Source organism: Gymnoscopelus microlampas (assembly GCF_963454915.1).
Source record: "Gymnoscopelus microlampas genome assembly, chromosome: 3".
In the NCBI taxonomy this organism is placed as follows: Eukaryota; Metazoa; Chordata; class Actinopteri; order Myctophiformes; family Myctophidae; genus Gymnoscopelus; species Gymnoscopelus microlampas.
In genome coordinates, this window is record NC_139940.1 from 7224909 (window position 1) to 7235394 (window position 10486).

The 10486-nt window shown below is 48.2% G+C and overlaps 1 protein-coding gene across 1 annotated transcript in view; it reads right to left on the bottom strand.

Moving 5' to 3' along the window:
- Positions 1-1027: 1027 nt before the first annotated feature.
- LOC311039565 (uncharacterized protein) overlaps positions 1028-10486 on the bottom strand; it is a gene marked incomplete at both ends in the record, with an annotated part of 35137 nt that continues 25678 nt past the window's right edge. The window contains 5 exons of the mRNA XM_084049505.1: positions 1028-2229; positions 2428-3576; positions 4395-4559; positions 8757-8997; positions 9338-9484. Of these exons, the coding sequence (XP_083905631.1) occupies positions 1028-2229; positions 2428-3576; positions 4395-4559; positions 8757-8997; positions 9338-9484 (2904 nt within the window). The remainder of the gene's footprint in view (positions 2230-2427; positions 3577-4394; positions 4560-8756; positions 8998-9337; positions 9485-10486) is intronic.

Below are 10486 nucleotides of genomic sequence, written 5' to 3' on the forward strand. Positions count from 1 at the left end.
TTCACTAAGCACACTTTGAATTTTAAAAAAAAGTCTGCCTCCTCACCCAACGTCTCTCCTTGATCACTTTTTGACTATAGCTGCATTCTGAATTTGTTCAAGTTTCAAAGCGTCGCCTCAACTGAGACCGAACCCCCAAGTGATCATGATTGGTCACTTGCCTCCCGGAGCCATTGAGAGAAAGAGTTACGACACTCCCATAGATAGACAATATTCAATGTTCAATCATTTATTGCCAAAACCAACTTACAGTCGATTTCAAATTTGTTTCAGTATGCTCAGAGATAACAAAAACAAGAGCGATTGGTTGCCGTGGTGACCAATAGTTCCAAACACTACGTGTAGTTCAGAGTTGAACACCATTTATCAGTGTTTATGAATCATGTTAGATACATGAACTGTGTGATCGCGTTGCAGTGAGATCAAAGAGTGTCTAAGTCTCTCTTTCAACGAGTCTGAGGCTTCCTCCTTATAATATACGCGGGCTAAGGCCTCTTTGTATGTCGCTTTGTGTCAGGTGTTGTATCTGGATCATATAGCCTGACCAGTGAAGCAACAACACTGTAGATTAACAAGTACAGTAGCTGTACTTTTCCTTGTTGGATGTGTGTAAATGAAATATTGTAAGAGGATTGGAGACACTTTGCATTCATGCTCTATTGTTTGGGTGGCCAAATGAGCGACCTCTTTAAGTGGTTTGAGCCATCAGAACTTCAGTGCATCTATCCTGTGTCTACATCACACCTGTTTTATATATAGTTCCATCATGTTAATGCCAGTTACAGCAGTGTGACTCCTGATACTCTTAAGAAAACAACATTCTAGATGGATGACAAACTGAACGTGTCCACATGAGAACATAATCTAACGACATAGACATACAACTTTGTATACCCACAGCTCAGCCAATGAGCTCACCCCGCGCAAAATACTGTCAAGACATTCGTCCAATCACATCCGCTCCTCTCCCCGGGATCCTACATGTTGGCAGGAAGTTTGTGTCTGAGACCCTCAGAGTCTCTCCAGGTTATGGGCAGGCGGGTGGCGGTGTGGGCGGGGCTAACGCAGGGTGTTTGAGGTCGGGGGGGCGGGAAGTGTGGGTGGGACTGGAGGGGGGGTTGAGTTTCGAGAGGGTGAGGGTGGCGGCTGTAGTGGCTGGTTTGGAGGAAGGGGCAGAGTCAGGTAGCGTGTTAGGAGTTGTCGTTGTTGCGTTGGCGGAGGAGAGAGGCGGGTTAGTGGGGATGGGTGTGGTTTGGGTGGTCGAGGGCGTGGCAGGGTGTAGGGGGAGGGGCGGTGCTGTCACGGTGGGAGCACTGGGAGACTGTTGAACCGGATGCACGGAGAACTGGACTTTACCAGGACAACTGGTGTGTGTCTGTGCAGGGATGGAGGTTTGAACCTGGGGAGTGGTGGAGGAGGGGGCGGGCGGGGCTCTGGCGGTGGGTGAGGGGGGTATGAGGGGGGTGGTCTCACTGGGAGCAGGTGAAGATGAAGCGACTGGGGGAGAAGAGGAACGTTGTAGCACCTGGGAAGGGGAGAGGGTAGGGGTACGAGACTGGGTGGGGGTTTGGGTGGGAGTAAGGGTGGGGGTAAGGGTGGAGATGGGGGAGTGGGTGGGGGTACGGGACCGAGTGGGGGTTTGGGAGGGGGTATGGGTGGGAGTAAGGGTGGGGGTACGGGACTGGGTGGGGGTTTGGGAGGGGGTATGGGTGGGAGTAAGGGTGGGGGTACGGGACTGGGTGGGGGTTTGGGAGGGGGTATGGGTGGGAGTAAGGGTGGGGGTACGGGACCGAGTGGGTGTTTGGGAGGGGGTATGGGTGGGAGTTTGGGAGGGGGTACGGGATTGGGTGGGGGTTTGGGAGGGCGTATGGGTGGGAGTAAGGATGGGGGTACGGGACTGGGTCGGGGTTTGGGTGCGGGTACAGGGCTGAGTGGGGGGTTGGGTGGGGATGGGGGACTGGGTGGGGGTCCGGATGGGTGTGGGGGGCTGGTTGGAGGTCAGGATGGGGTTACGGGGCTGGGTGGGGCTTTGAGACTGGGTGGGGGTATGAGTGGGGGTCAGGGAGGGCATGGGGGGCTGGGTGGGGCTTTGAGACTGGGTGGGGGTATGAGTGGGGGTCAGGGAGGGCATGGGGGGCTGGGTGGGGGTCAGGATGGGGGAAGGGGTCGGAGCAGGGCTGGGACCAGAAAGAGGAGAAGGTGACGGAGGCGTGACGGAGGAGGCCTTCACTCTGGGTTTAGGAGCGGAGGACGGAGGCAGAGAGGATGATGATGATGATGATGATGGTGGCGGCGTGTGCGTGGCAGTATGCGTTTTGGCGTGCGTGGGCACCGGGGCAGCGTAGGAGGCAGGTTGTGCGCTGGCGTGCGCGACAGTGTGCGTGTGTGTGGGTACAGCGCCAGGCTGTGTGTGTGTGGATGCGATACATTGAGCCACAGGGGTTGATGGAGTGATGAAAGGGGGGATTGGAGCGGTGGGGTTGGAACTCAGCACCCCGGCGCTGCCCCCTCTGGCCAGAGGTCCGACCAGCAGGAAGGGAGCAGCCAGCAGGTTCCCTCCAGAGGCCTTGCGGTGCAGAGGGGGTTGAGGCTGAAGGCCGACCCAGGATCGATGGGGCAGGCTGGGCTGAGAGGCGGACAGCAGCCTGGCCTCCTGGGTGAGTCTGCCCAGCGCGGGGAGACCTTGGCAGCCCCCCGGCCCTCCTCCGTGGCGCAACAGCGCTTCCTTTGCCCCCTGCTGGCCGGGCGTGGAACTACGCCCGTCCGACGTTTGAGGGCCGCCGGAAGGCGGGGCGGGAGAGGGGGAGGGGTTAGGCGGAGGCGTGGGCGTGGGCGCCACCTTGTGGAGGGGCGGGATACCGGTCCCACCCCCTGTGGCCGTCCCAGGAGACCCGCCAATCATGGAGGATGGGGGATCCGTGTGGAGGCGGAGACCGTAGTGGAAGGTCCGCCCCAGCTGGATGGAGGGCGGGACTGAAGGGGTTTTAGCAACAGGTGGGGATATGATTCCCCCAGGGGGGAACCCCCCACCCCTGGGAGACAACCCCCCCATCCCCCCCACGCCCATCATTCCAATGAGGGAGCTGACGGACGGGCGTAGGGGCTGCAGGACGGGGGGGCGTGGTGGCGAGAGAGCGAACGAGGGGGAGGGGGAGATAAGAGGGGAGGGAATAAAGATGGCGCCCCCCAGAGCGTGCTGCTGCTGCTGCAGCTGCTGCTGCTGTTGGTGCATCAGAGCGATGGCCACGTTGGTCGTGGCGGCGGCCGTCTGCAGGGGGGCGTGGACCAGTGGCGCCCAAATCACCGGCCGCGGCCTCGGGGACACCGTGCCGCTCCCCCCCATGGCCCCGCCCCTTCCCGCGGCGGCGGCGGCTGCGATGGCTTCCTGCATGGCGGGCATGCTGTCGTGCTTGACAATCTGCTGGACCAGCATGCTGTCGCAGGAACCCAGGCCGCCCATGGACAGCCCCCCGGCGCCCGGTCCCCCACCGCCACGACCTCCGCGACCCATACTGCCTCCTCCCACCATAGAGCCACCCTGAGAGGACTTACGCATTAGCATGGAGTTCTTCCTTCCTGCATGGAGAACAATACAACACACATTTCAAACTTTCATATTTTACGTTTTCTCATTCAATGTCCAACAACAGTAGACTATGATCAGATCCTAGATCTGCAACATTACAATCAACCAATAATAAGGAGGACTACATCAACACTCTATAGAACATTGGTTCTCAAAGTGGGGTCCGGGGACCCCCAGGGGTCCTTGAGGGAGTTCCAGGGGGTCCCCAGCTAAATGATGGGATAGTTAGGAACCAAATGGACCCTAACGGGTCCATTTGGTTCCATTTGTACACTCTCAGAGTTAAATTTAAGTTGATTTTACAATATAAATTGGGGTCCCAGAGATAGAAATGTCATTAAATGGGGGTCCGTAGCCCTAATGCATGTCAAACTGGGGGGTCCTTGAAATTAAAATGGTTGAAAATCACTGCTAGAGCCGTAAAAATCTTCTCTTATGGGGGTCCCTGGCATATCTTTTCAAATGGGGGTCCGCGGGCTAAGTTAAGCGTCAAGTTGGGGGTCCTTGACATGAAAAAGTTTGAGGACCACTGCTATAGAAGACAACTGAATGTAGAAGTAACAAAAAGCACACACAGAGGAGGGGAAACAAACGAATGGATGACAAACGATTAGAGCTTGGCAGCATCGATGTCCGCTCAGGGTTTTCAGAGTGCACCCATGTGATCGTCAAACTCAAAGGGATTGGGATTTTAGGATCCTCCAAATGGGTGAAATATTGTAAGTAGGCCTACGTGATAGATCTAAAGGAGATTACAGACAGACACAGCACACACAGACGACGAGCCAATATGGACGGAGAGCATTACCGATGCGGTCCAATCGGTCGACAGCCACAGTCTCGAAGGCCCGCCTCATCATGGGGTGTTCCTCCAGGACCTCGTTGAAGCTGTCCACGCTCAGAGAATACAGACGGCAGTACGTGTCCGCGCGGACGCTAGCGGTTCTCCTCCCGCGGGTCAACAGACAGATCTCTGGAGAGAGACGGCGTGGCGGCAGGATGGAGTGGGGGGAGGAGAAGAGTGAATTGGAGGACAGATGTGAAGCGTTTAGGAGGGAATGACAGTTTTCATCACTTTGCTTCCGTGTTTTATCGCTGTGAGAATAAAACGGGACGTCGTGCTGCTTCCCTTGTGGACTAGACTTTAAAAGATACAAACATAAATGATGGAAAGTAAAACATCGTCACCTTGCTAAACTAATGGCCTAAGTCATATTTTGAGGAAAATTCTATTGTTGCCTAAGTCAGCTCCTCATGACACTGGCCACCTCTGGTAAAATCACCTATATCCTAATTGAAAAGGATCATGCTGTTCACTCCCCTTTTAGTATAATGTTCTATCTCCCTAGTGTGCCTATTTTGTGGCCAAAATAGGCTTTTTTTTTTGCCTATGTCACTTGTTTTTGTGACTTAGGCCAAAAGAATTGCCAAATGATTTTGACTTAGGTCAAAATCATTTGGCCTAAGTCAGGTTTAATCCTAGTTAAACCTATTTAAATCTCTTACGTTACATAACTGACAGACAGTGTTATTTTTATTTTAATAGTCATACTTTTTGTCTCCGCCAGGAGACTATGTTTTCGTTCTCGTTCTTCCGTGTGTCCACCAAGCTAACATTGGTCAAGCTTCACGTGACATGTGACAATATGTTGAAAGGGTGTGCTTTGATTGGCTAGCGAGACGCATGATGAAATAGAGACCTATAAATAGGTGTGTCACTTCAAAAGATCATTTATATCTTTTGAAGTGAGGTAAGACAGGATTAATCAGGAACAGTACTGGCGGAGACCTGTGCTCCGAGGAGCACATTTTCTAGTTTATAAACATTTTGGGTGAAATGATTAAGAAATATCATGTAGTTTTGTTTTGGATCAGTTTTTTATTTTTCCTGAAAAACTGACATATGCCATTAGTTTAGCAAGGTGGCGACATGTATTCTTGATCTCTTTATACCTGAGACCTGGCTGAAAGGTGGAGACAATTTGGCCTTGAATGAACTGTGTCCCACAGATTCTGACTTCATCGGCATGAGCCCAAGATGTCTTGTTGAGGAGGCGGTTTAGCTGTTGTCATGTGGGTATTGGTGTTTCTAATCCTAGCTGGCGAAAACTTCTGGGAACTCAGATTAAATCCTATCTAATATAATCCTATCTAATGTAATCCTTTATTTATTTATTTTATTTAGAGCAGCCAATTTGTACATCTTTTTGTCTCCCAATTTAGTCGTTACGCCAATTAACCCTGCCCACACATTTCTGTGGTGCCACTGCGGTACCCGTACTGCCTCACCTACCAGTGGTGGAAAAAGTACTCAAATGTTTTACTTTAAGTAAAAGTATCAATTCTGCAATGTAGAAGTAGTCTGTTACAAGTAAAAGTCAGGAATTAAAAAATGTACTTGATTAAAAGTACAAAAGTATTGGTATCAAAATGTACTTAAAGTACCAAAAGTAAAAGTACTAAAATGTTTGAAAATAGCAGATCTACAAGCTCACAATGCGTCGCGGTGCGACGAGTTGTGAGCTTGTAGATCTGCTATTTTCAAATAGTCTAGGTATAAAATAGGGCTAAAGATGCTAATGTATGTTTTATAATGTAATATTTTATTAAAGTAACTAGTAACTAAAGTTTTCAAATAATTGTAGTGGAGTAAAAGTACAATATTTGCCTCTGAGATGTAGTGGAGTAGAAGTAAAAGTATTGGAAATTGGAAATACTCAAGTAAAGTACAAACACCTCAAAATTTAACTTAAGTACAGTACTTAAGTAAAATGTACTTATTTACTTTATACCACTGCCAGTGAGGAGCCCCCACCAGGAGAACGTACTCCTCCCGTTCAACAGTCCCCAGCCTGTCGGGGTATGGGCAGCGACAAAGATCACCCTCCCCGTCCGGCTTTCCTCCTTCGAACACGGCCAATTGTGTTTGTATAGAATGATGCTTGGCCAGATGCACCACGCTGGATTTGAACCGCTAGACTCTGCGATGGATGGAGGGCAGGTACTTCACCCCCTCTGCCAAAACTCCAATCCAATCCATAGCCGCGGGAAGATGTTTTAAGGTACGGGTGCTGTATGCGTGCACATCCACGAGCGCAGCGCGTGGATGTGCATGACTAGCTCGCGCAAAGATTTTCGGTTATTTGCGGTTATTTTCCGTTTTTTAAAACCTTTTTCGGGGGGTTTTGCTACTTTAATTCGGTTGCTTCGGTTCCAGAACACATATTGCACTAAACCCCCCCCAAATAACGACCAACATCAAACAAAAATGTTTTTAATAATTTTATTTATTTATTATTATTCTTTTTTTTTTATACATTATTTTCAGGGCACCCCCAGCACCCCTACTTCCCGCGGTACTGATCCAATCTAATCCTTTTTTCACAGTGTTGATGTACAACTCACCTCGGCCAAATAACGTTTTGTTGGATATTTTAATGATGTTGATTGAGATAAGTTTGCTTATTACAGGGGCCAACACACACGACTCTTACTCTCTCGACTTGGTTTTCATGAGTCTGAACCTCAACGCCCTCTGTATTATTGATTTATTTGTTTCCGACCGTAAGTGCATCATTTGTTATAGGCTACTGTTTTTAATGCTGACAGCCAATCCACCAAATCGCACCAGCCATTCTTGCACTCTCAATAGCCACTCAGCTGAAGAATTCACCTCTGTATTTGTAGACCTGAGAAGGGTATGATGACATTCCGTGTGTATAGACCAGTGATTTAGTCGAATGTTTGAACAACCTCTGCTTGTCAGCCATAGATTCGGTCGCTCCGTTTAAAAACAAATCAATTGGTACAGTTAACCTGTACCCTTGAATGAATGATAACACTAGGCCTTAAAAGAGAGGCACGGAAAGGTTGAGCGTAGGTGGAAAAATACTAAACATGGGGATTCATTCTATCCACGTGAAGGAACTACTTTCATCTTTCAATCACAAAGTGAATGAGGCTTAACCACTTAAAAGCTACTTTTGACTCTAAACTAGGCCTGCGCTTTTGTTTTTTTTAAATCTCTTCACCGAAAATAGTTCATCTACATGACGCAAGTGAGCTTGTAGATCAGTTTTGTTTGCCTTAATGTTCGCCCCCAGAATAGGGATGCTACGGTTCATGTGGGTATGGAATAGGAATAGTCCCCGAGCTTCGTTTCCAACAACTGATAGATTTTTAAACCACGCTCCTCCCCCTGTTCCAGTCTTTTCAAAGGATGAAATGTTTATAATTCTTTTAAATAACCTCACAGACATACAGTAAGGTCTAAGATTGTGCTTCCACATAGCTGCGGGTTTGATTGTCCGATTCCTTGTGTGTCTTGAGCCCCAACCCGATCTCATTAGATGGCCCTCACAGCCGTTGTCTCTCGAATGCATCCTGCCTCCAGTCCTCTTGACATCATCCCAATATCTATTTTTAAAGATGCTCTCAACTCCCTGGGCCCAAATGTACTCTCTATTGTTAATAGCTCCCTCAGCTCTGGCTGTGTACCGGATTATTTTAAACATGCTACTACTGAGAAACACTGCATCATGTGGATTCATCGGGATCCACACGGGAACTGCGTATAGTTCCATGACGGTGCCAGTTTATGACGTCAGTCGCCTATGACATATCTAGGGCATATGAACATTTTTGGCACGGTTTCAGCCTGTTTAGAGTCCAATTATCTTCCACTGTAAAATGTTTGTTTTATGTGGGGAAAATAAATCCCTGTCCAACAGGTTTGCGAGATTAGCTCCAAACACAGACAGACACATAGACAGACAGACACATAGACAGACAGACAGACAGACAGACAGACAGACAGACAGACAAACACATAGACAGACAGAGACATAGACAGACAAGCGTGTGTGTAATTACGGTCTCTCTCAAATAAAGGCTTAGAAACGCCACAAAATAATAATAATAATAATACAATTATTATTATAATAAAAATCGTATTAACATCTCAAGATATAGAAAAAGTATTGATGTTTTTGCTTCTTCCCGTCTGGATTACTTTTGAATACATTTTTCACCACGCTAGTGAGTCACTCCTCTGTGTCTCACTATTACTCTAGATTAGCTGTAAATTACGTATATAAAGTCCTAAGACAAAAAAACAAAACAGCACCTAACAAAACCAGACTGGACAAAACCAGACCAGACCAGTACTCACCTCCAAAATAGGAACCATCGCTGAGTTTGGTCTCGTTGTTTCCGCGGGTCAGTATGCCGACTCGGCCATGTTGAATGAAGAACATCTTGCGCCCGACGGTTCCCTCTCTGATGATGAAGTCTGCCGGCTGAAACACCTCGAAGCGCAGCTTCGTCAACACCGCCGTCACAAAGTTGGGATCGGCGTTGGCAAACAGAGGCATGTTAGCCACCAAACTGCGACAGTTAAAACTCACAATCTCCTACACACAGAGAGAGAGAGAGAGAGAGAGAGAGAGAGAGAGAGAGAGAGAGAGAGAGAGAGAGAGAGAGAGAGAGAGAGAGAGAGGTCATGCCATAGTCGACTAGTCTGGTTGGTTATTAAGGGGACACCACAAACAATAAGCAGTTAGATATCACATTGTCAGGCATAACCTTTACTCAGTCCTTTGACATAAACACGTATAATCTTTACGATCAGGAAGAAAGACTAAAAAGTAAAAGTAGATGCTTTGGATGCAGTGGTGTTCAAGCATCAATTCATAGATGCGTCCAAGATGAGAGGTTAACATTAAATAAGTGTGTGTGTGCATGCGTGTGCACCTCTTTCAGGGGTTCGCTAAGTTCTCCCAGGATGTTCTCTTCGTCAAACATCTTCCCCTGGAAACGATGTTCATAATATTCATGGATCTTCTGGCGCACGTCTGCAGGCAGCTTATGGAAGGACATGTACTGTTCCACCTGCTTATACTGTAACACACACACACACACACACACACACACACACACACACACACACACACACACACACACACACACACACACACACACATCAGAATCAACAAATGGACATCAAACATCTCACACTAGCTGGCTGTTGAAGTGCCGCTGAGCAAGACGTCACATACTGACGCTTGGTTAAGACTCTCTTGCCTCACAGGTCACAACTCACTGGATACATCCTTTATCTTAGCTTTGTTTTAAACAGTCAGCGTATAGTCTGCTTTTTTTGTTTACTTGGTCTGCTCTCTTTTCCGTCTACACCAAACACCTCTTTGCCAAAAATAGCAGATCTACAAGCTCACAACGCCTCGCAGCGCGAGGCGTTGTGAGCTTGTAGATCGGCTATTTTTTTGGCTAAAGTTCTCCCCAGAAAAGGGATGCTAGGGTTCAAGTGGTTAAAAAAAAATCATATCACACAAAGATTTGGCGGACCCCCTGTAGTAACTCTGAGGACCCCCTAGGGGTCCCGGACCCCCTGTTGAAGACCCCTGGTGTAGACTTATGTGGACCGTGTAGACTCAATGCTGAAAACACCATTAAATACGTTACGTTGAAACATAATAACCACTTAATGGTCTCTCAAGGGCTCGATACGTAGTACGACAAATACTGAAAATAGGCCCAACATAGGGACACCAGGGTTGATGTGGTTAACATATTCTTTAATAGAATAATAATAAAACATGAATATCAAACATTTCAGACGGTCTACGTTTCCCGACAGGAAATGCATGCCTTTAACTCAGTCTGACCAGAAGCAGGGATAAAACACATCCCCACCGGCCATAGAAATTAATGACCAGAGCGGAGGATAGCAAAAGCAGAGGAACATCCACATTATCCCCCTCCAGCTAATCCAACCCTGACTTCCCTGACTTCCTGCTTAGTGAACAAAGCACTATAGATCGGCTATTTTCACTACATTTGAAACAGGGCTTCAATGGTTGATTCATAATGTCATTTCCTCCC